A 25,446-nucleotide genomic window follows, 5' to 3' on the forward strand; every position below is an offset into this window, starting at 1 on the left:
CACTCCACTTTAATCTAAGTCTTTTTTCTACATTATGTTCTGCATATAGATTGATTATTGTAGACCAGGGATTGTTTTATATGTTCTGGGTGGTAGCTGGAAGCATGCAAATGTGTTTGGTGGTAAGTGGATTTGCCGCCTTTCTTCTCTCTCCTGCTCTTCTGTATTTGACCAGTATCTGTATCAGGCATCTGACGAAGAGAACTTGATTCTCGAAAGCTTATGCTACAATAAAATTGGTTAGTCTTAAAGGTGCTACTGGACTCTTTTTGATTTCAATAGAAGGTGTGTCCTTATGTGTTGCTTATGTGTCCATTGCAAAGTTTCACAATAGCTAAGATCGTGATTGGGGTGAAAATTTTTAATGTCCCGGAGGAATCTCTCAAGAGATTCCTTCTCATGCATCCAGATGATGAAAATGTCATCAGTAAATCTTAAGTGCAAGACAGGCATTAATGGACAGGAGCTGAGGAAACGTTGCTCTAAGTAAGTCATGAAAATAATGCAGGATGTGCTCATGCTGGAATAAACATTGGTAGCCTTTATGGTACCAGTGGACTTCTGTTTTCACCTCAGATCAAACATAACTGAGAGTCAGTTTGGTGTAGTGATTAAGAGTGGCAGGACTCTAATCTGGAGAACCAGTTTGATTCCCCACTCCTCTGCTTGAAGCCAGCTGGGTGACCTTGGGTTAGTCACAGCTTCTCGGAGCTCTCTCTGAGTCCCACCTACTCACAGGGTGTCTGTTCTTGGGATAATAACAACACACTTTGTAAACTACTCTGAGTGGGTGTTGTCTTGAAAGGTGGTATATAGATCTATTTATTATTATTGTTATTATTATTATTCAAATTTCACACACCACGATCAATAATAAATAAAGATCACGTTATCATTGATTAGCCTTGCTGAGCTGATACAAGTTTCCATCAGAGACCTAAGTATCAGCCAGGTATCGGTATAATATGTACGCTGTTCCAAGTAATGCTGTCTTTGGCAATTCTCAAAAAGAGTCCAGTAGCACCTTTAAGACTAACCAATTTTATTGTAGCATAAGCTTTCGAGAATCAATGCTACAATAAAATTGGTTAGTCTTAAAGGTGCTACTGGACTCTTTTTGATTTTGCTACTACAGACTAACACGGCTAACCCCTCTGGATCTATTTTGCAATTCTGTAGGTGTTATGTTAGAAAGCTGCAGTTTTTCCATATAAGTTGCAAAAATTTTTGAAATAGTTCCCAGTGCCCCGATGACTATGGGGACTACTGTTGTACTCTTCATTCATAGTCAGTTGGTTTCTATTATTATTGTTTGTTTTGTGGGAAGCGGTAATAAATTTATACCCCTTCAGAATATCTGTGATTAGGACTCGGTTGGAGTGCAGTATCTCCTTCTGCACCTGCTGGATTCCAACTGTTTTTTGTTGCACCTTCACCCATTTGGGGGAAATCCTTCTGAACGTTCTCTTTCTGCTTGGGATGTTATCCCACTTTTGCGCTCATCCTCATCTGCAAAATCACCTTCCTCATTTTTAAGGCTAATTTAAATAGAATGTCTCCTGTAGGTTGTTTGGGGGATCCCACTTTTTACTTGGCTCTGGTTTAGAAATGCTCAATGCATTTCTCTCCTACATTCCTTGTCTTTAATAGGTTCCTAATTCATAAGATGACCTGCCTTCAACTCATTAATGCGAAGTTTCCATAAGAGCCTTTGGCAGGGGCTATGAAAACATTTTGAAAATCCAAACATGGGGTGTCTCTTGAAAGCTAGTATCTGTTTCCCTGATACTTAGCGGTTTCTGGTCACTGAACTTCATCCCAGTCTCTGTCTGTTAACCTGTCCTTGCAGGTATAAAGTTCATACCAAGATCCGTTTTGTAACTATTCTAGACACATGCACGCATCATGTCATGCATACAACTGATACACTGCAACTAATGACAGTTTTATTGCCTGTTTATTGGAGGCCTTTGCTGTTTGTTTGAATTTATTTTTATATTTTGTAATCCATGAGTCTCAGCTAAAAGGGTGAGCTAAAAATCAATCAATCAATCAATCAAGCAAGCAAGCAAGCAAGCAAGCAACCAACCGACCAGGAATTCTTATTTAAAAGGAGTTGGAGAATGAGCCTGCATGGTGCTGGTGGCTGTTTCCTTGAGAGCCTTGTGAAACACTCCCTGTATTCAGGGCCTGCCAGCCACACCCCATCCTTGAGCTTTTCCTCCTCTCGCTGATCCTTTGCTGTATGGCTGATGGTGAGATGCAGATGATGCAATCTGCAAAGCCTGATAAGTTTTGTGCCGCACCCCATTTCTGCTTCATCCTATCTGCATCTGATTTAGCACATTCGAGGTCCCAGCCAGCTGTGCTCTCAGAGGGCCAAGCTACAAGTGGGGCAGCCCTAGCCTCACACGCTTGCTTTCTTCCTGCTATCTCCTCCTTTTGCAGCAGGAAGACGGGCGACCTGGCTGGTGATTGTTGCCGCTCGATCCCTGCTGTTAATTGCACCCACCAAATGAGTTCAAAGGGGTATCACTTGGCACAAAAATGAACAGATTTTGTATTATGAGCTGCCTTGTATTTTCCTTCTTTTGAAAAATCAGGATCAAAGTGTTCTTTAGAGAAAGTGCAGAGTGATTCATGAGCATGTTACTATCCTGGAAAGGGGAGGGATGGGATGTTGCCTTGAGAAAGTTCCCAGATGAAAGCACAGATTCTGCCCACCTTACAGACCCTGCACAGGGTCCTGTAAATGCTGACGGCAATGAATTCAGGGAACTGTCCCAAGGGCATCTGGAGCACAGACTGGGTTGGAAGCCACTGTGGCTTTCCTGCTGGCATTGGAAGCAAGCCCCACCCCTGAGAGTGATGTTGCGCCTGGGCAGTGCAAACCCGCCTGCATCTCTGGCGCTGCCTAGGGGCCAGTAGCGTGTCCTGGCCATGTCCTGCCAGCAAGGGTGGTGCCTTGGGCTGCCACTCATCCCAGCAACGGCCCTTCTTGGTGGTACTGGGCTCTTCCATGCTGCTGCTGCTCCCCCTCCCCCCCACAACCTGGTGGCCACCAGTGTTGTTGCACCGTCTTGACATCGGGTGAATGTCGCTGAGGACTCCGGGGAGGCTGGTGGGCAGCTGACACTGACTCCATCCAAGCTGTGCCACGATGCCAGCTCCGGGCACTCATAAAAGTTTGGCTACTCATGCTCTGGAGCCTTAGGTTCCCTTATGCCCTGCCCTTCAACCCCACAGAACTCAGATGGCTTCAACAAATAGCTTGGCATGGTATAGCTTGGCATGGTGGGCTTAGGGGAGGAGAGGGACCTCAACAGGGCATAATGCCATAGAGTCCAAAAGTGGTCATTTTTCCCAGGGGAGCTGATCTCTGTAGTCTGGAGATCAGTTGTAGTTCAGGAGATCACCAGACCCCACCTGGAGGTTGGCAGCCCTTTTTAAAGGTGACTAGGAAGAGCAAAAAGAACTCGCTTATACCATTTTGTAGGGCCTTGGCGTCTCATTTAAAACCTGCTCAAAGCAGCTCTTGAAGTTTTGTTAATATGTCACAGATCTGTAGCCTGGGTGGGCGTTATACCAGATTCTCATTCACTCATCCCCAAAGATGAAACGTCCAGAATCCAACATGGATTCCAGTAATCAAAATGGAAACTAGGCCGAGTTCAAATGGAAGAAACTCCAAGCACCAAAACTATTCCAAAGTGGAATGTTCAGGTTCTGCCCTTTTTCCTGCCGGCCTCTCTGTTCCCCGTCAGTCATTTCAAGCGGGTTTCATTAAATCTGTCCTTTGCCCTTCTGGTTTGAAATGAGTTCTTTCCAGGGCAACAGTTTTGCCGTTTTATAAAGAAACAGTCTTAAAGAAATACACAAAACAGTATTTTTTATTGAGCAAGTTCATTATTCACACTGGGTGTTTCAGATCCAAAAGTAAAAATTTCAGTGGCTGTCTTGTTTGGTGCTTTCTGTGGAAAGAAATAGAAGTTAAAAACTATGAATGGATAACACAGGTGTTGAACCCAATTCATCCTACCTCTGTGCTATATACAAGGCTGCCTTGTGACCAGGGCACAGAATGTATCTATGTGAAGGACCCTAATGGATGCTCAGTGGCAGCTCTTGTGGTGCCAGAGCAGCTGGAATCCCCTTGTACATCATAAGGTTTTCTTCTTCCCACCTCAAATGTCCACAAAATGGTTTTACGTATGGGGGAAATTCTCTAAATTCACTGCAACTTGACCAGATGGCGATCCGTATCAGACAGACCTATTTCCAGCAACTTGTTCAAGCAATCTCTCTGTCAAGACCAGGACACTACAGGACTTACTACACTTCCGCCAGCTAGCAAGACGGAGGTGTTCCACCAGGCCTATGGCAGTGGTTGAGGTCTGGGTGGGCTCCCTGGTCGGCCTCTCTGTTGTGGCCTTGATCTGCTGATTATCTGAAACATCTATGACCTGCCTGCCCTACTCTTTCGATTGCTGAAGAAGTGTATAGTTTTAATATCTTTGCTGCTGTTGGATATGGTTTTATGGTTTTAAATTGTGTTTTGTACTTTGTATTGTATTATTAATTTTATACTGTATTTATTGTTATTGTAGTCTAACAATATTGTTACCTGCACTGAGCCTGTTTGCAGAGAGGGTGGGTTAGAAATCTAACAAATTAAATTAATAATAATTCATTGTTCATGGGCTGTGGCGGGGCAAGGTAGAAACTTGAACATAGAAGATGGGTTTTTAAAAATCCACACCCAGTTGGGTGTGTCCCACCCAAAAGTGACTGCCATGAAAGTGTGGCTTTGCTATTTGTTGACCAGATAGGAGTGGCTCACCCAAACCCTCCCTCCAACCCCACCCCTTTGATTCACAGATTGTTCTCCCCAGCTCAACCCTACCTGTGCTGCAGGGTGCCTTGTACTCAGCCTCAGCATAGTCCTCTGTGGGAGACAGAGAGAAGAAAGGACTGTCAGGTAATGGGGAAGAGTCAACACTAGCATGGACAGCCCCACCTGTCTCCTGGGGGGGGGGAGTCACCAGGAACATTTTAGGGCTGATTTCACAGAACAGGTGAACAAAAGATCAGACCTAAGACTGCATGTTGTACACAGTTAAAATCAAAATAAAGATCATGCACTAGATTGGGACTAGACATGGGCACGAACAGGGAAAAAATTACAAACACCCTGTTCGTTGCCATCCACGAACAACGAACAACGAACAGAAGCGAACATGTCCCCTTAACGAACATGTTCGGTGTTTGTGTTCGTAGCCCTTGAAAGATCCCTTTAAACTATCAGCTGGCAGGTGGCAGAGGGGGGATTCCCCCTTGCCACCTGCCAGCTGATATTTAAAGGGCCCTTTCCTACCACATGCAAGGGGCAGGGCCCTTTAAACACCCCACAACCCCCATCCCCCATCCCCATCCCAGTGCCACCGGGCTGCTGCTGCTGGGTGCGAGAGGGACGGAGAGATTCTCTCTGTCCCTCTGACAGTGGGCAGAGCCGATGCTGCGGGGCCACTTCTGCCTGCTGTCAGAGGGACCAGGGGAGTATCTCCTCGTCCCTCTGACAGCGGGCAGAGCCGGCACCACGGGGCTGCTCCTTCCCGGTACCAGCAGGATGGATAGATTCTCTCTATCCCTCTCGCACTGGGAAAGCCAGCGCCGGCCCCTTTGCTGTCATTTTCTGTTCACAGTGGCAAAAACTGTACTGCCTGTTGGAAGCTACTTTGAGGGGTTACAAAACTGACCTTCCCAATGCCCAATACCCACCAAATTGGCAGGGGACATAGGGCTCAGTGTCCTCTGAAGACTCCCCAAATTTCAGAGAGATTGCACCCTGGGAAAGGTATGATCCATGGGTTCATCCCCCCCTTTGCTGACTATTTCTCTTCTGAGTGGCAAAAACTGGACTGTCTGCTGGAAGCTGAAGGGTGGAAGCCAGAAGGAAAGCCAGAAGGAGTTCAGATGGAGTTCAGTCCCTGCCGCTGCCAGGGGAATTGATTGAAAGGTGCCAGACTGTCTGGCTTGACAAACGGCTGCCGAACGCAACTAATGAGGCTTGTGACGACCACCTGTTTGTTTGGAGTGGGGACTCACAAACGGCTTGTTCGCAAACAGACGAACGGGCTGTTCATGGGTTTTTTTGTTCATATTGCTGTTCGTACCCATGTCTAATTGGGACATGCGTCCATCATGTCCGAGACATGCAGTTTCTGCTTTCCTGTGCTTGTTGCTCCTGTCCAGACCACGTGTCCAAATGTATTCATGTGTCATCAGATTTCAATAGCTCCTGCCTCCAGGGGTCAGTTTTCAAATGCATGAGGGCTATCAAAACTGAAACTTAATCCTAGCAAAGTACTACCAGTGGAAGGAAAGTTGGCCCCGGAAATGTTTTTATGTTTTCTGCCTTTGGAGCCTTATTTGAATGGAGAGGTGGCATAAAAAGGGTTTAAATAAAATAAATAAACAACATGCTACCAAAAGAAAAAAAATAAGAGTCCAGGGGCATCTGAAAGAATAAAAGAAATTATCCCAGCAGAAGCTTTCTTGAGTCAGAGCTCACTCCCTCAGATGCTTTGGAATATAAATCCATCAGGCCAACTTATATTCTCAACAGAAAGTTCGTATAGTTAGAGGTGGGGTGGGGGGAAGAGGCTGGGTCAAAACAAGATCCAGTCCAAGAGCCACACCTACAACTGCGCTCCTGTAATTCTGCCACCAGAACGTCACGCTCAGGTTCAGATATTTTCAGTGGTGGTGATGACACGTTGCTGTGCTCACTGAACTGGTGTCATGTAGCTGCTATGGCCCAACTCTGAACCAGGGAACCTCTGGCTGTGCCATCACCTCCAGAGAGGCCTTCAGCAAGCCACAATTGCACCACACACACCCAATCTACAATACATTGTAAGGATTACTGAGCTAATGTACATCAAGCACTCAAAACACTTCTCACAAAAAAGCAAATTAATGAGGGTGGAGGCGGACTCAGGCCTAGGCAAGCCAGCAACGGTTAGGGCAGAAGCTGCCCTCGTGCCTTCTGAAGGTGTGCAACTTGTTTGTGGCAAACACATGCCTGGATCTATTCTGTACAGACGGTGCTCCTGAAACAGGTGTCCCATTCCCTGATGGTGGTGATCAGGGGTCACTTCGTAGAAAAAGAGCTGGAGGAACTCATTAGCATAACTCATTAGCAGGGCTGGATTGAGAGGGGGGCAGTGGGGGTAGTCTGCCCTCGGCGCTGCCAGGGAGGGGGCGCCGGGAGCAGCTGCCAGCTGCCAGAGCACACGGGCAGCAGCGTGGGCAGCCTCGCAGCCCCCCGCGCTGCCTTTCACCTGCCCCACCTGCAGGGCAGGCAAAGGGCAGCGCGGCCGCCCATGCAATTCGCCTGTCCCGCAGAAGAGGGGGCAGCCGGTCGCCCCCTGTCCTGCGGGGGAGGCACATGGCGTGGGAGGCCTCGCAGCCCCCCACACTGCCTTTTGCCTGCCCTGCAGGGCAGGGGGTGCACAGCAAGACAGCTGCACCCTGTCCTGTGGGGCAGGCAAAAGGCAGAGCGGGGGGCTGTGAGGCCGCACGCGCCATTCGCCTGCGGGGAGGCGAATGGCACGGGCGGCTTCCCAGCCCCGCACACTGCTTCCATCGCCCTGCATGATGATATCACCAAAATGTCATCATGCCGCGCCGGGAGCGTGCGCGTGCTGTGCGCGTGCACGAGGTTGGACTAGGATTGCCCCAGGCTCCGGCAACCCTAGATCCGGCCCTGCTCATTAGCATATGCCACGCCTCTTGCCATCACTGGAAGTGTCATTAGTATAACTGATTTGCATATGCCACACCCCCTGACATCACCTATTCTGGCTGTTTTGGGCCCAATCCTGGTCATTCAGGGCCAAAATTGGGCCCAAAATGGCAAAAAGGGGCTGATAATGGCTGAAAAGGGGCCCAAAATGGTCAGGATCGGGCAGCTGATGAGCGGGAGAGTGCTCCACCACCTGTCAGAGGCCTGATACAGGCCATTTCGGCCCCAATCCAGGCCGAAACGGACCCAAAATGGCTGAGAGACATGTGACCTCTTTGGGGAACTGCCAGAACTGCATTCCTGTGCGTTCCCCCTCAAAATGAGCCCTAGTGGTGATGGACCTTTGTCCTTTGCTACTATTGCCCACCACCATTCAGTGGCGGTTGAAGAAAATAATTTTTAAAACCACAGAGTCAGCTGTAGATTCATGTCACATCCAGTAAAAATCTGGAAGTGGCACTGTTTGCTATAGGAATTGCCAGAAACTTTATGGTAAAACCGGTTGTTGTTTTTTTACTGGAAGTGATGTGATGCCACAGCCGGCATCACGGCCTCTCCATTTCCTCAACCACTGCCCTCCTGTCTGACAACCTTGCCCTGAAATAAAGTTCAGCTGCACTTCCATTAATAATGGAAAGACATTAGAAAAAAAAGGGCTGTTAATCATTTCTTAGAGAAAGTGTAGAATTGACATGGTACGAATATGTGTTTTGGAGAAAATCAGATACCTTTTAGTTTAGTTTTGTTGTTGTTTGTTCTGTATTATGTATGTTTTTGTATGATTAGTTGTTTTGGTTTGTTTTATTGTAGATCAAGATGGGTAGCTGTGTTAGGCTGTCTGTAGCAGTAGGAAAGAGCAAGAGACCAGTAGCACCTCTAAGTCTAACAAAATTTGTGGTTGGGCATGAGCTTTCATGAGTCACAGTTCACTATGTATTTGAGGGCTATCTGAAGAAGTGAGCTGTGACTCACAAAAGCTCATATCCTACCACAAATTTGGTTAGTCTTATAAATGCTACTGAACTTTTGCTCTTTTCTACTGCATAACTGTAGTTTTTTAAAGATTGTTTTTAATTATATAAAACTTAAATTAAAAAAAATGCAAATAACCATCTCAGCAAACCACGAGTAAGGAAAAAATGGCAATCTCATTATGGGCTTTATTATGTGCTCATTATCCTAAGCTTACCACACCGGCCCATTGCTTCAATGCAGGAGAAGACCCAGTTTGAGAAATAAACATGGGAGCAGTAGAAGAGCCAGAACAGTTATATTTATGGGACTCAGCCTTGAACCCACCACCCTATCATGATGTTGCTGGATAACCTTGGGCCCTTCCCTCTCCAGTTTTGCTAACCTGGGTGGTAGTAATCATACACCTTCACTGTTGCCGGCTTCAGGTCTATCACTTCCACTTCCTGTTCCACAGAGAAATGGTAGTGCCGCACAGTCTTATCCAGCTAGAAAGAAACAGAAGAGGGGAAAGGTCTTGCTCTGAAGTCAGGCAACTACCGTAACATAAAGAACGCTGCTGAATTTTGTTTGAAACAACAGCTGGCTTTTCCTGTCCGCAAATCAATTCTCTGTTTCCTCAACTGAACTTTCCTTGGGATTTTTAATTTTTTACATTTTTTATTTAAAAAGAGGAGAAGGAGAAACAAGTTAAAATAAGCCTTGCATGCAATATAAATAAAAACATGACAACAATAGGGATAAATCTACACATCTTAAAAGGGTTCTAAATATCTAAAGACAAGTCCAGAAAGAAATTGAATTTTTGTTAATCTTGTGCTATTTTAAACATTCTTTTTGCATTGATTGCATGGAGGGGCATAGCTCAAAATGGTAAGACGATGCCAAAAAAGAAACACAGAAACGGGGACTACCAGCCATAAAAACAGACAAAATGAAAAGGACGACAAAGTGGCAAAGGTGCCCCAAAGTGGCAGAGGGCATATTCTCTTCCATTTGCCCCTGACAGACGGTTGGCTGGAAGGAAAACCCTCCCTGCGCTGCCTTGATTACCTCCTTGTATCTTGTCAAGCTGACAAAAACATGCACAGTTCTCACCTGATCCAGGTAGAGGCTTATTTTGTCAGGATCAAATTCCACCTTCTTTACTCCAAGTTTCCCTTCAAGCTGTCAAAACAGAAAAAAGGACACAGCTAAGAAACCACCTAAGGGGTGCCTCCTTAAGCTGCCACTGCCCCCTTCCCTTGCCCCTCACATCTACGGGCGCATGCACCATTACTTGAAGTGTGCAACAGTTTATTCTGAGTGGGTCTCATAATAAATGTTTTCCTCCTTTAATCGCCAATTGTTGTCTACCTTGGTAAATGATTGATTGAATCTTTATTACAGCACTTAGCCAGTACATTTACCATAGAAATTTAAGTGCACATTTTACAACCATTTGAACATGGAACATATGAATATATACAGTTTAAAAACATAATTTCCTAATATCTATCAAAATTTGTAAAAACCAGGAAGTCAGCATAGTTCTAAGCAAGCAACCAAAAATAGAGGTCTACATTCTAATGGGCTTTACACCTTGGTAAATGTAAGACTGGTAGTTTAGAGGTGCTTCCACTGTTATTATTATTATTATTATTAAAATTCCATGCAACACAATAAATAATAAATAAAGACCGCATGTTATCACTGATTGGCCTTGCTGGGCTGATACAAGTTTCCATCAGAGACCTAGGTATCAGCCAGGTATTGGTGTAATATGTACGCTGTTCCAAGTAACGCTGTCTTCTGCAGTTCTGTAGGTGTTATGTCAGAAAGCTGCAGTTTTTCCATATAAGTTGCACAATTTTTCGAAATAGCTCCCAGTGCCCCGGTGACAATGGGGACTACTGTTGCTTTCTTCATCCATAGTTGGGTGGTTTCTATTGCCAGATCTCTATATTTAATCATTTTTTCTTGTACATTTTCTTCAACTCTGGCATCCCCCAGAATTGCAATGTCTATTATCCAAACTGTTCGATTTTCCGCAACTGTTATGTCTGGTGTACTGTGTTCAAGGTGTCATTATCATGATGATGGTGATGACAACTGTGCTTATATACCACTCTTCTAGACAGATTTGTGCCTCACCCAGAACAGTGAACAAGTAATTATTATCTCCACAATACAGCCGGGGAGCTGGGGCTGAGAGAAGTGGCTGACCCAAGGCTACCTTCCGAGCTCATGGCAGTAGTGGGATTCGAACCAGCAGAGTACTGATTTGCAGCCATACCACTTAACCACTGTGCTACAGCAGTGAACTCCAGAGAGAGTTTTCCCCTCACAGAGAGACCATAGTTGCTGGTCTATCAGGGATGTTCCCTCCCATTCTGTGCTGGGAAGCAACTATTCTGTCAGGTGGTCTTCCAGGTAAGAGACCTCTGAGGGTGCCCTTCTGGGAGGGAGCCACATAAGGGAGCAAGCAGATGGGGTCAGGGGCATTGTGCTTGGAAAGGTCTCACACCCCATGCCTGAAGCTGCCTGAAAGCTAGCGTGATCAGAAAGCTAGTGGTCAGAATGGCAGGCTAGGACTTGAAAGACTTGAATTCAAATCCTCACTTGGCCCAGTCAGTCTTTCTCAGGCTGACCTACCTCTCAGGGCTGTTGTGGAGGGGGACACAATTTAAGCAACCCTGAGCTCTTGGGAGGAAGGGGAACGATGTGGTGTAGTGATTAAAGCATCAGATCTGGGAGGCCCGGGTTTGAATCCCCACTCTGCTATGGAAACTTGCTGGGTGACCTTGGGCCCTCTGAGCCTAGCCTACCTCACAGGGCTGTTGTGAGGATAAAAGGCAGGTGAGGAGAATGATGTTAGCTGCTTTGGGAAGAAGGGGGATAAATTAACATGTGAACTATGATTGGTCATCAGCAATCCTTATCCATTTTATTCTTGGGATAAACTTGGACGTATCTAACCATAGGTTAGAGTCTAAGAGGATAAGGTGAGTTATAAATATTTTAAACAAATAAAAATGCATTTCATGGTACGTGCAAAAGACATAAGGCTGCTTGCCATGCAATTAACAGTTGTGGCAAAGGTGGCATTTAAGACTTCCTCACCCTCTTCACCGACTTCTTCACAGGGATGAATCCCGAGACCAAGTTCACTTCTATCAAGGCCATGTTGCTCGATTCTCGTTCCCCTGTGTAGCTACAGGAAGATGCAAAACAAGTTTCAATAGCGAGGGCAGTTGTTGAACTCTGGTAAAGATACAACTTCATGGTGAACTTTCCTCGGTGGCCCCAGGGAATTGCCGTTGAGAGGGAGAAGGGGTGGAGCAGGGCTTGGTGCCTGCAGAGTTTTCCCATCTCCTCCCCTCTAGGGGTGCTCCACAGGCTCAGGTCCATAGGATTGCCAGGTCCAGGTTTGGAAATTCCTGAAGATTTGGGGGTGGGGGTGGAGCCTGGAGAGGGCAGAGTTTGAGGAGGGGAGGGGCCTCAGTGGGGTATGATGCCGTAGAGTTCACCTTTCAGAGCAGCCATTTTCTCCAGGGAAACTGGTCTCTGTTGCCTGGAGATCAGTTGTAATTCCGGGAGATCTCCAGCTACCACTTCGGGGCTGGCAACCCTAGCTCAGGAAGCAGCCAAAGGAAAATACCATACCTCACTTGTAGGTGGATATCAAAATATTTCCTGGAAGTCCGGTTGCATTCTTTGGGGGATGTCTCCACAATCAAAGCAAAAGCGTCGGTCTTCTCAGGTGGGTGGTTATAGCGAAGTGTACTCTAGTTGGGAGAAGAAATGGGGTGAAGCCCCAATTCCAGCTGAGTGGTAGGCAATAATATTGGGCTAGTGGCGTGCCATATCCAGCTTTATAGTTGGGGTCTTCCCTTGGAGAAATGTGACTTCCATGGACACACTACACAGACCTTCCTTATTTTAGCAAACTAGCTATCTCCAGAGTTGGGAACTAACTTGTGGGGTTCAATTGGGCACAATCTTATCCTCTATGTTATTCAACCTCGACATAAAACCTTTAAGAGAACTCATTTGTAGCTATGGAATTGGATGCCATCAGGGCTTTTTTTCTGGGAAAAGAGGTGGTGGAACTCAGTGGTGGAACTCGGGACCACACAATGACGTCACTTTGGGTCAGCTGGAACAAGGGGGGGGGGGTTAAAAGTTTAAATTGCCTTCGGTGAAAATGGTCACATGGTCGGTAGCCCTGCCCCCTGATCTCGAGATATAGGGGAGTTTAGATTGCCCTCTGCGCCGCTGCAGAATGCTGCAGTTCAGTTATCCGGAGTTAGGAGGAGCATAGGTATTACTCCCCTCCTACAGTGACTTCATTGGCTACCTATCAGTTACCAGGCGCAATTCAAGGAATTGGCTATCACATACAAAGTTCTTCAGAGCCTTGGTTCACCATGTCTACAGGACTGCGTCTCTCCCTATGTTCTGTCACAGCAGCTTCGTTCTGAACAGGGCCCTCTCTGTGTTTCTTGGTGTATCAGATTTCATTAGACTACGGCTAATGAAATCACATGAAACCTGCCAAGTGGGACTCCCTCTGGCACCATATTCCTGAGCCAGGCCCTGGAGTGCTCGGGAAGGTTAGTTCTCGATGCCATATATATCTATAAAACAAGTCAGGGGACTCCGATCGGACTTGTGGCAGATGTAACATCTAGTTTGGCCTTTCTTTAAGGGCACACTGTAGTATATTTGTTTGTTTGTTTGTTTATGTCATTTATACGCCGTTTCCACACGGCTTACCTGTATGCGGCATGTCCCGGTAAATCGCGCAAAAAATGCGGAAGATCGCGTTTCCTTGCATGAGATTTGCGTGATGTCATGCGACGCTGCACACATCTCGCGTGAGGAAACACAATCTTCCACATTTTTTGCGCGATTTACCGGGACATGCCACATACAGGTAAGCCGTGTGGAAATGGCCATAGTCCGCCTTTCTCACTGAGACTCAAGGCAGATTATATAGTATGAGATTAGAACAATCAGTGTCAAGAACATTTCCATAAACAATGTCATAGGATAAATAAATACAAGTTTACAAAGATATAGCATTAGCAAGGATCCAATATGGGGTTGAAGAATTGCTGAAACAGAACATAATCAGTTCTAGGACTGACATTAGACAACATAAAGCACAGGTAATATACAGTAGTACATATTTAAAGCAAGAGATAATATGTAAGGCAGCATAGTGGTGAATAAAGTCCCTAACTCATTAGCACATCATCTGAGACCCCTCCTCCCTACAATACAGCCCTCCTATCTGAGTAAAAAGTCTTTTTGAACAATTTGGTTTTGCATTGTTTTCGGAAAGCTAGGAGAGTGGAGGCTCTCTTGATCTTCTCAAGCAGGCTGTTCCACAGGGCAGGAGCTTTCTACCACAGAGAATAGTGATCAGCACTTCATAGGGAGTCATGGAGCAATTGCTAAGCTTGTGTGTTAGCCTTGCTACTATCCAGGCTACCACCTACTAGCTTTGCAAGTAACTGCCTGACTCCACCTGGCATAGGCCTTGCTAACATCCTGTAAGAATGTTCATAAGCTAATTATGTGCGGAGGCCGGATTTTCCACTCATTCTGCTGCAGCATGTTAATTTGGGGGGGGGGCATCACTTAGGTGGGGGTCTGCAGCATGTGTGCTGATTCCCCATTCTTCTTCTCAACAGCATCGTCCCCTCACAGGTGGTGATGTCAAGAGGGCTTCCTGCAGCTCCCGCCTTTGCAACTGACTGCCGCTCTTCGCCTGACTGCCGCTCCCAGCAGATCAAGGAGCAGGCCTGTTTGCCCCTTTGGAGAATGCCCCCCAGAACCCCCCTGGCTCACCTGCACGTACGCACAGCCACTCCCTGATACCTCCACTGTGTACTGCCCAGGGACCTCAGGGAGAGGCGCCTCTTGCAGCACCAGCTGGTTCTTCTTGTCCACGTGGAATTCATGCTGGAAACCTGTGGTGGACTTCACCAGCACCTTGACGCCTTCGATTGCTTTATAGGTTAAGGCTGCATACTGGGACAAAGCCTGCAGGCCTACCACCGTGTCCTGTGGAGCAGAACAGAGTGGCTTCAGATGGGTGGGTGTGCATGGGAGGTGGTCTCCACTTGGAAGCCGTGAGACAAATCAACAGATTTAGAAAGTTCACAGCAATATGCGGCATTAACCTTCATTTCCCCTCCCCCAGTGCAATCAGCCCAGAAAGAGGTTACATCATCGCAGCACAGGGCGGTGTCTGAGAGGGCATCTAGCCCAACCCCTTGCTCAAGGAAGGAAATCCAACGCTAGAGCATTCCCAACAGCCGGTTGTTCGATCTTGATTCAAGGACCCCAACCCACCCAGTAACTAGTTGCCTTGTCAAAGCACTGTAGTGATAGGAAGTTTCTTCTAAAGGTCAACCCAGACCTCTCCTCCTGCATCCTAAATATCAGTTCATTATCCATCTTCTGTGCAATCCCAGTGTGTGCCTGCACAGAAGATGTCAATGAACAACAGATAACTGCAACCCTGTTTTCTCATCTCAGGATCATCTAAACCCAGTCCAAGCAGGAACCTGAAAGAATTATCCACTTGTAAAGGAAGCAGCAGAAAGGTAGCAAGCGTTCACGTCAGGAAACCTCAGTTTAAAAAGACAGAGCTGGCTCCTGATTGCTCCTCAGAGGGTTTGTTAATTTCATCGTCATCTCCCAAAGACTCTGTCAATTTCACCTCTCCAGTCTACAACTGCTTAGGATTGCCACCAGAGGGCAGCGAGGAAGTGAAATGGGCTGGAGCTGTCTTCCAGAGCCAGGCTTGGACCTGGAGGGGTTATAATGGGCAGAAGTTTCCCTTCTGGCAATTCACAGCCCCTTCACACAGCTCCAGTGCAGAGCAAAGCCTTTGCCCTGCCACCAGCTCTGTCTTTTTAAACTATCCTTCCCAGCTAACATTGCATCTTCTGACACATGTTCTTCACATGCAAATGTTTCATGTAGAGAGACTCTCAGAGCCAGTCCTTCCTGGGATTTTGGCCTTCAAGAACACTGAACCGATCCCAAGTCAGAGGAAGGAGCTGAGCTGCTGGGTGCAAAACACACAGGTGCTTGCACAGGGGCAGGAGCTGGGAACTGACCCTCTCCCAGACTAGCTAAGACGCATCATCAGCACCCCTCAGAGAGAAACGAAGGGACAGCAAGCCAGCCAGGGGGCCCCAAGAGCTGTTTAAACAGCAACAGCTGCAGTGACTTCTTGGATGAAGTGGGTGGAGGCAGCTCAGCATGTGCTTTGAACCCAAGCCACCAGGGGCTGCCAAGGTCCAAACCAGCTGCTGTGGACTGACCCTGGAGATAGGCAACATAACTGGTAGAACACACTCTTGGCATTGTGCCCAGGTCCTGCCCTGGTTTTCCACATGCTAAACCAGCTGGAGTTTTGGGCCCGAAATTTGAAGTGTAGAGTGTGCAACACTCCTGTCTGGAGGATTTTAGGCACGTCAGAGGCAGGGCTCACCTTCTCTAGGAACAGCCGGGAACACAAATGCTGCTCAAATCAAATGCTACTGGTAGAGCCCTCCTGTGGCATTCCCTTCTCCAAAATGCACATGTTTTTTTAAATCTCCACACTAAGAATTTCTTCACCAGTCCCTTTCAGACTCTCTCTACATGAGACATCTGACATGTGAAGAAGATGTTGTTGGGAGATGCAATTTTAGCTGGGAAGGGTCATTTTAAGAGACAGAGACAGAGAGGTGAAATTGACAGAGCCTTCAGGGAGGCGAAGATGAAATTAATCCTCTGAGGAGTGATCTTCGACAGCTCTGTCTTTTAAAACTATGCTTCCCGGCTAACATTGCATCCCCCTACACTTGACGAACATGCAGCGAGGTGTCTGATGTAGAGAGATTCCCAGTCACCATATCGACAGGGAGTGCTAGAGCACCAGGCCTCCAATTGCCACTGTATCTCTTGGTCCACCGCACATCCAAACACCAAAAGATGCTTTAAAGGAATTACAGCCATTTCCCTTCTCCATCGCTCCCTTTGCCCAGAAAAAAGGCCTGGTCAGCTACCTGTGTGGAGTAGAATCCCCCATAAGGGTTCTGTTGCTTGATGAGGGTGCGGACAACCTGGAAGGCTTCTTTGATGTCTTCTGCAGACACTTCTGGTTTGGAGATTAAAGCCAGTAGCACGTAAGCTGCTGTCTCGGCCTCTGACAAGGAAGAAAGAGAGGAATGGGATTTAAGTCCATACAGAGTAGCTTTATGTCCCACTGAGGACACAGTGTATTAATAATCTGAGATCGTTCTTGGAGCAGAAACACGAGGTACTTCCAAGCCATTTACTATTTCTTAATACCAGTAAGTGCCACAAGCACGGCACCTTTTCTCAAAGCAATAGATATGCTGTGTCCTAAGCAGGGCTTTTTTGCAGCTGGAACGTGGGGGAACGGGGTTCCGGCACCTCTTGAAAATGGTCACATGGCCAGTGGCCCCGCCCCCTGATCTCCAGACAGAGGGGAGTTGAGATGGCCCTCCGCACCGCTGAGCTAAACTCAGCCTCTGTCTGGAGATCAGGGGGCGGGGCCATCAGCCATGTGACCATTTTCACGGAGGGTGATTTAAACTTTTAAAAACTCCCTCCTTGTTCCAGCTGACCCAAAGTGACGTCATTGTGTGGTCCTGGGTTCCACCACCTCTTTTCCCAGAAAAAAAGCCCTGGTCCTAAGAGAGAAAAGAGCAAGAAGTAATGCAGTCTGGATTTCTGCATGGAAAACCAAGGAGCTGCTCTAGACAGAACACCAAACCTGGATTCAAGTTTCTCCTAAACAATGCAACGATGGGTTTATTGCTCCCGCCTGAAAGGTGAGAATCCTACTGCTGGTCCATACAGGGAGCTTGTGCAGGCAAGCAAGCCCTTGACGGGGTGCTATTAATGACCAGTTGGCTCAAGAGCCCTGTTTACAACATACCACAAGGAAAATCAAACATCCTCTGGTACTCTCCTCCTGGGGGCAAGCCAAGGATATTGGAGTCAAGGAAGCTTTTCTTTCACCAGACTCCTGTCTTAGCATTCCCACAAGGGGCTGTATCATCTTAGCCAGCAGCTTAAAAGAGCACCATATTTAAGCATCTGAGTTGGTGAGGAGGATTTAACTGCTGAAATAAGATGGGAAGAGGCAATCATATCACCAAAACAGATCAATAGAATAGTGATCCAGCCTGTGACAGGGAAGCCACCAATGCAAGCCCAAGAGAACATAACAGGTTACATTTAACATCCCAGATCACTCCCTAAGGATTGTATTTTTTAACTTTTTTATATATAAATAACTTCTCTGGAAGACAATCCCCAGATACGTCAACAAGACTGAGCCTAAATAAGGCAGCCACAAACCAAAACCCTCATGGCAGCAGAGAAAACTAGCTTTCTCCCCCGCAAGAAATGCAAATATTTCAGAGTTCTCTAAGACTGTATAGAATGAAGGACTCATGGGCCCTACCACATGGTATTCTGTACAGCAGAAACAACACAGCCAGAGAGGCAGCATGTCAGAGCATGCAGGCCCAGCCTCCAACCTACGTGCAATCCCCAACTCTTGAGCACAGCGTCTGTGCATGAAGGAAGCGTAAGCTCCATGGTCAGGAATCCTGGTGAACACAGACTTTGTGCTCATGAGGCAGAGATCACACATAGGTAGGGGGCACAACCGGTGCAATGGCCCTCGCTCATCCTATACGTGTGTCAATTTCAACACACGTAATGGCTGCATGTATTTTCAGTGCCATCACTTGAAAGGCCCTGCTCCAATCCAAGGAGGAACTGACGTCCTAAAATGGAAAGCGTAAAGGTCCTAGTACTCTCTTGGATTCTCTGGGCCCAATGAGAAGCTTTCATTGCAACAGGAGGGACAATTCTAATTTCTTCGGATCGGGGTTTTTTTTTCTGGGAAAAGAGGTGGTGGAACTCAGTGGGTTGCCAGCACAGGGGGCAACTTCTGGCGGGAAGTGGTGCTCCTGGTACCACATGCGCAAAGTGCACACACGTTTCCGGGACTGCGCAATGACATCACTTTGGGTCAGCTGGAACAAGGGGGGAGTTGTTTAAAGTTTAAATTGCCCTTGGCAAAAATGGTCACATGGCCGGTGGCCCCGCCCCCTGATCTCCAGACAGAGGGGAGTTGAGATTGCCCTCCGCTCCAGCAGTGCAGAGAGCAATCTCAACTCCCCTCTGCCTGGAGATCAGGGGGCGGGGCCACCGGCCATGTGACCATTTTCAAGAGGTGCCAGAACTCTGTTCCACCGCATCCCAGCTGAAAAAAAGCCCTGCTTATGATTCAGAAAAGTAACTCTTTTCTCGGCAGCCCTCAGAGGTACAGAAGGCTGCTGTGTGTTCTCCACTGGCCCTAACTCTGGGAATACTATGGAGAAGAAAAAGGGCATCTCTGAGCAGCCATATTTTTTAGGAGCATAAGCAGTGAGCCATGCATTCAGAATTCAGTCCAGCATCCTCAGTGGGAAAAGCTGATATTCTGAATGGGGCAAAAACTCGACTGAAAGGCAGGCTGAACAAAGATGAAGAGACAATGGAGGCAGAGGAAAGGAATCTTTAAGTATTGTACAACCCCTATGTGTTTTGCGTGCAGCTTCTTCAGGAAGAATCTTCCAGATTCTTTCTAGTTCCGTTCCCATATGTACACTTTAGTGGAGTCTGCTAAATGCGTAGGGGCTGTGCGATGATTAAAGATTCCTTTCCTTTGCACCAATTGTCCTTTCATCTTCATTATGCCTTGGTGTGGCCCTCCTCTGTCATTGACAGGCAGCCGGGCAAAATAGAATTAAACGGCTAGTGAATGAGTCTGACACTGTCCCTCATACTAATTAATACCATACTAAATTTTTTCAGGGTCCACATCGCTCTTAAATCAGTACATCTAGTTTGTCTATGTTATATAATTGCTTAATCCACTCTGACTTACGTATGTTAATATATCAACAATTCTTCTATACGATGTATATGTTTATTATCGTCTTGGTATAAAGTTGGAATTTGTATTGGGAAATATGTTTCAATTAAAAAAAACATCCCTCATACCGTATTCATCAGAATGTTCCTTTAAGTCTGTCAGGAGCTGTTGCCGCGTCTCCATATCCCCGGCCAATGTGAAGGTATACGCCGACAAGGCTTTGGGGTAGGTAGCATTCACAAAACTTAAGTTCCTCTTAAGACAAGCTAAAGCATCTTCCACCATGGTGCCCTTGAATAAAAAAGATTCTGTTAGGATGTAAAGTGTATACAACTAGACAAATGAGTGGGATGGTGACCCAATAAGGTCTGTTAGTGCAAATCCTCTCCATTCTCCAGACACCTCCCTCTTCTCAATAGAGAAAAGGGAGTCGCTACAACATAAAGGGATTCCGCTTTGTTGTCTTCTCAACAGGGCCATATTCGTTTGGCTGCCCAGGCCAAGAGAAACTAGCTCAAAGGAATTAATTGGTCACTGTGGCCTCATTCTAACAAGCAGCAAAAGACGTGGATGTCTGGAGGGTGATATGTGACACTTCTGGCTACAGGACTCATAGGACTGAAAGGTCCTGCATACAAAAAATAAAAATCTGCACAGAAGAAATGAATTGTCAAGGAGCCCTAGCCTTGCCTTCTCCCTGACTCGCTACATTTCTGTGCACAGACGTTTTTGCATTTCTTCCTTTCCCTTGCAGGCTGGAGTGGTGCCGTTCCAGATTTCATGAATCTGCTTCATGTTAGGGGTGTGTGATTCGCCTGAGGAATGCCGAGTACATTCCTGAAAAACTATTTGGAATTGTTTGGGTACATCCAGATAATATCTAGCATATCCAAATATATTTGGAAATATCCAGAAATCACATTTCAAAGGCTGCAGCACTTTGTCCCTCCCCTCTTTTTCAGGCTTACCAGGCAACAGGAGGGGAGGGGAGGCAGGCAGCATTGCTGTGTGTGTCTGTCTGTGTCAGGGTCACTTGCTTGCTATGCGCCATTGCCAGGTCTGGCTGCTGCCTTGGCATTACTGCTTGCTCGGTTGGATACTGAGATTCTCTGGTTTGCTGTTTTCCACAGGCACACTACCTACCTGCAGTGCCTTCGCCAGCCTGCCAACTTGGGCTTTCATCCCACCCACCTGTAGCTTCTGCTCCTCCCTGCCTGCTAAATCTGCATCACCATTTCCTGCCTGGCGCATGTGGTGACTTCAGGACCTGCTGCGCTCCTCCCTCTGTCTGCCCATGTGCAGCATACCTCCTCCTTCACCAGCCCGCCTCACATGGTGGTGGCCGCTTGCAGGGGTCATTTTGTAGAAAAAGAGCTGGAGGAACTCATTAGCATAACTCATTAGCATATGCCATGCCTCTTGCCATCACCAGAAGTGTGTCATTAGTATAACTGATTTGCATGTGCCACACCCCCTGACATCACCTATCCTGGCTGTTTTGGACCCAATCCTGGCCATTTGTCAGGTCCAGTGTATATCTAAACTGTACTGACTCCATTTTCTAATGCTTCTAGTGTTTAAGTGCTTTCTCCCCAGGTGCACCAGTTCCCAGGCAGCATTCCCACCAGAGGAGATTGTTGTGTCTAACACCGTTCCACCAAGCATTGGCCTTGAAGGAGAGCAGCTTCCCAGGACTGAAAGATGTTGTTTTGAGAACTGTGGGGGGAGGCTGATCCAGATGGGTATTGTTACTCTGTATCTTATGCTTGCTCTTCATTGGTAACAATGATCATGTACCATCCTGAGTCTCCTATTCAGGACAGTGGACTATAATGGACCTTTTCGGCAGTGAGGCCAGCCAAATCGAACATCTTGGATCTCGTTTACAGGGCAAGGCAGCAGATTGGTATGTAGGACTATACAATGTCGGGGCCCCAGAACTCGATACTCTCCAGGGGTTAGTGGATGCTATCCGAGCGCAATATGAAGACCCCTTAGAGGAAACCCGGGCCCGAACAGAATTGCAAGCCATTAAACAGGGCAGCATGTCAGCCAGAGACTATGTCACAAAATTCCGGCAATTAGCAGCCAAGTGCCCTAGGTGTGAGGAGTCCACCAAGATTATTCTGTTCAAACAAGGCCTTAACCCGAGACTTTTGGACAGAGCCCTCATGCAAGACAATCCCCCCATGCTGTTAGGGTGGATCCAACTTGTTTGCGAAGTAGAGAATCGCATTTTGGAAGTCCGTTTGGTTGAACAACAACAACAAACGGGACAAAGAAGACCATTGACCTTACAGAGGGGAACACGGGGAGCTAGCTACGCCACCCGTGGAGCGAGAGATGCTAGATGGCAACAAGGGCTGTGTTTGCAATGCGGACAGGCTGGTCACTTTGCAGCACAATGCCCTTACCGGCCTGTGCAAAGACCTCCGCTCCAATTACGGCGTCCAACCCTTGCTCCGTTTCCTACGCTCCAACGCCCGACTCCAGCACCACGAGCAAATAGAGGCCGCGGCGCTTCCCAAAGGCCAGCCTCGGAGAGAGGGCTGGAAGCGGAAGAAGTCATGGAATACGATCCCGCTTCCCCAACCACAGAAACCAATCCAGAAAGTCCCCAGTCGGGAAACGAAATGGATCTGTCGTAAAAGGACCCAAACGACAGATCCACCCTAAGCCCGTCCCTACACGGAACCGGCCGCCTGGGTCCATCTTATTCATGCCAGTGACTTTAATCAACCCAGAGAGGAAGATGCACATTCGGGTGCAAGCTCTTATTGACTCGGGCTGCTCAAGAGACATCATCGCCCCTGCTCTAGTCAATGGACTAGTCCTACCAACTCGGGATCTACAAAATCCAGTAATCTTTGAGCAAATGGATGGTACCAACATGAATCCTGTCACAACTGAAACCATCCCAGTGATCACAGGCATGGGACAACATTGGGAAAAGAGGTCCTTTGTCATCAGCTCTACTGCCAAGTACCCGTTAATTCTAGGCAGCAAATGGCTATGTGATCACAACCCCTACATAGACTGGGCACAGGGATGCATTACCTTCAGTCACGCCAACTGTGAAAATCACCGTTGGAATCAAAACTGGGGCGAAGATCCAACTCATAAAGAAAAGGCCCTTCTCACCCAAGAAGAAGTCAACCAAATACCCGAACCGTACTGGCCTTTTCTAAATGCTTTCTCTGAAGAGGAAGCAGATACTCTACCCCCGCACCGACGAACGGACTGTGCGGTAGAAATTTTACCCGGAGCCTCACTGCCCAAAGGACGACTTTATCCCATGAGTCTCCATGAACGCGAAGAGCTCCGGAAATTCATTGACACCAACCTCCAACGAGGGTTCATCCGCCCAGCCGCTAGCCCCCACGCCGCTCCAGTCCTCTTCGTGAAAAAGAAGGATGGGGGACTTCGACTGTGCACAGATTTCCGAGGCTTGAATGCAGTGTCCACCAACAATGCCTATCCTATACCGCTCATCCGAGACCTTCTCAACGTCGTGGCCCAAGGTAAGATCTTTACGAAATTAGATCTAAAAGATGCTTACTTCCACGTTCGTATCAAGGCAGGGGATGAGTGGAAAACCGCTTTCAATACGCCCCTCGGACAATATGAATACTTAGTTATGCCTTTTGGTTTGACGGGAGCCCCGTCTGTATTCATGTCCATGATAAACGAAGTTCTACACGAATTTCTGTACAAAGGGGTGGTGGTGTACCTTGATGATGTGTTAATTTACTCGGACACCGAGGAAGAACATATTCAAACGGTACGAAAAGTCTTAGCCACCCTAATGAAGAATAAGCTACCCATCAAACTGTCCAAATGTGAATTCCATAAAACCGAACTCACTTACCTCGGGTATTGTATCTCCCAAGAAGGTCTGAAAATGGATCCAGCCAAAATACAGGCGATCCAGGACTGGCAAACACCCACCACCCGTAAAGAACTACAATCCTTCCTGGGTTTTGCCAACTTCTATAGAGACTTCATAGCAAATTTCGCCCAAATCACGCTCCCTTTAACAGACTTGCTGAAAACCAAAGATAAAGGGGACCAAGCTAAAAAACCCTCTGCCAAACTGCAATGGACCCCCGATTGCCAAACGGCCTTCGATTGTCTAAAAAAGCAATTTGTAACAGAACCCATCCTCTCCCACCCCAACGAACAATCCCCTTTCATAGTACAGGTCGACGCCAGCGATACGGCGATAGGGGGGGTTTTACTGCAGAAGGGGGAGGATGGTAGGCTGCGGCCTTGTGCTTTCTTGTCTAGGAAATTTTCGGAGGCGGAAAGGAATTGGAATGTGTGGGAGAAGGAGGCCTTTGCAGTAAAAGCGGCCCTTACTAACTGGAGACATTGGCTGGAGGGGGCGCGATACCCTTTCGAGGTCTAGACGGATCATAAAAATCTGGAGGCCCTCCGAAGCCCACGCAGACTGAATGCCAAGCAATTGCGATGGGCGGAATTCTTTTCCAAATTCAACTTCACTCTAAATTATCTCCCGGGCAAAACTAACTTTTTGGCAGACGCCCTATCGCGCATGCCCCAACATAAGAGCAAACGGGAGGAGACTGTCAACACTGTCTTCTCGCCTACGCAACTTGGGGGCGTGGTGACTACTCGCAGCCGTGCCAAGCAGCCCCTCCCGGCCAACCAAGAGTGGAAATCGAAACTTAAAACTGAAGTGGAGAAGGAGGGGGATAGGGCTCCGCGAAGCAAACTGACCCAATCCCCACAAGGGGATTGGTTAGCCGGGAGCAAGTTTTATGTCCCAGACAGCCTCAGACTGGAAGTTTTGCAGCGCTGTCATGATGCTCCCACTGCTGGACACTATGGATATCTGAAAACTTTGCACCTAATCCAAAAACAATTCTGGTGGCCGGGCATGCGCAAAGACATTTCCCAATACGTTAGTTCCTGTCCTGTTTGCCTCAGCGCCAAAACCAGGAAAGGGAAGCCTCCGGGTCTCCTGCAACCATTGGAAACGCCAAACAGACCCTGGGAAGTAATATCCATGGACTTTATCACTGATCTACCTATCTCAAAAGGACATAATTGTATTTTAGTTGTGGTAGATCTGTTCTCCAAACAAGCTCATTTTATCCCCTGTACTACTATACCCTCCGCTCGAAAACTAGCAGATTTGTTTCTAAAACACATCGTAAAATTACATTCTTTTCCGTCCAAGGTGATTTCGGATCGCGGCGGACAGTTCGTTGCCAACTTCTGGCGGGAGCTTTTGAAAATGTTGAATATTGAACAAGGCATCAGTTCAAGCCACCACCCACAAACCGACGGGCAATCCGAAAAAACAAACCAAATATTAGAACAGTTTCTTCGTTGCTACATCAATTTTCAACAAGATAATTGGGCGGACCTTCTCCCTCTGGCCGAGTTCTCATATAACAACAGTGTACACGCTTCAACGGGGGAGGCCCCCTTCAAAATTATCTACGGAACTCACTTCAATCCCTTCCCGTTGGATGCACCCCCTCTCCATTCCTCTAAATTGCCAGATGTATCTTCGTGGTGGGGGGAGGCGGCGCAGCAATGGACTCTTATTAAGAAACACCTTGAAAAAGCCAAACTGGATTACAAAAAATACGCAGACCGCCATCGTGTGGCCGAATGGAAATTACAACCCGGAGATCATGTGTATATTTCCACAAAAAATCTAAAACTCGCTCAGACAAGCCGCAAACTC

The 25,446-nt window shown here is 47.3% G+C and overlaps 1 protein-coding gene across 1 annotated transcript in view; it reads right to left on the reverse strand.

Annotated features, from left to right (window-relative positions):
* Positions 1 to 3,872: 3,872 nt before the first annotated feature.
* Positions 3,873 to 25,446, reverse strand: part of LOC129345353 (alpha-2-macroglobulin-like protein 1) — a 95,888-nt gene continuing 74,314 nt past the window's right edge. The window contains exons 29-37 of the mRNA XM_055002472.1: positions 19,856 to 20,018; positions 16,834 to 16,973; positions 14,618 to 14,833; positions 12,425 to 12,546; positions 11,882 to 11,972; positions 9,878 to 9,946; positions 9,165 to 9,267; positions 4,904 to 4,945; positions 3,873 to 3,971 (exon numbers count right to left, since the gene is read on the reverse strand). Of these exons, the coding sequence (XP_054858447.1) occupies positions 3,946 to 3,971; positions 4,904 to 4,945; positions 9,165 to 9,267; positions 9,878 to 9,946; positions 11,882 to 11,972; positions 12,425 to 12,546; positions 14,618 to 14,833; positions 16,834 to 16,973; positions 19,856 to 20,018 (972 nt within the window). The 3' untranslated portion in view covers positions 3,873 to 3,945. The remainder of the gene's footprint in view (positions 3,972 to 4,903; positions 4,946 to 9,164; positions 9,268 to 9,877; positions 9,947 to 11,881; positions 11,973 to 12,424; positions 12,547 to 14,617; positions 14,834 to 16,833; positions 16,974 to 19,855; positions 20,019 to 25,446) is intronic.

The sequence above is a fragment of the Eublepharis macularius genome, chromosome 18 (genome assembly GCF_028583425.1).
Source record: "Eublepharis macularius isolate TG4126 chromosome 18, MPM_Emac_v1.0, whole genome shotgun sequence".
In the NCBI taxonomy this organism is placed as follows: domain Eukaryota; kingdom Metazoa; phylum Chordata; class Lepidosauria; order Squamata; family Eublepharidae; genus Eublepharis; species Eublepharis macularius.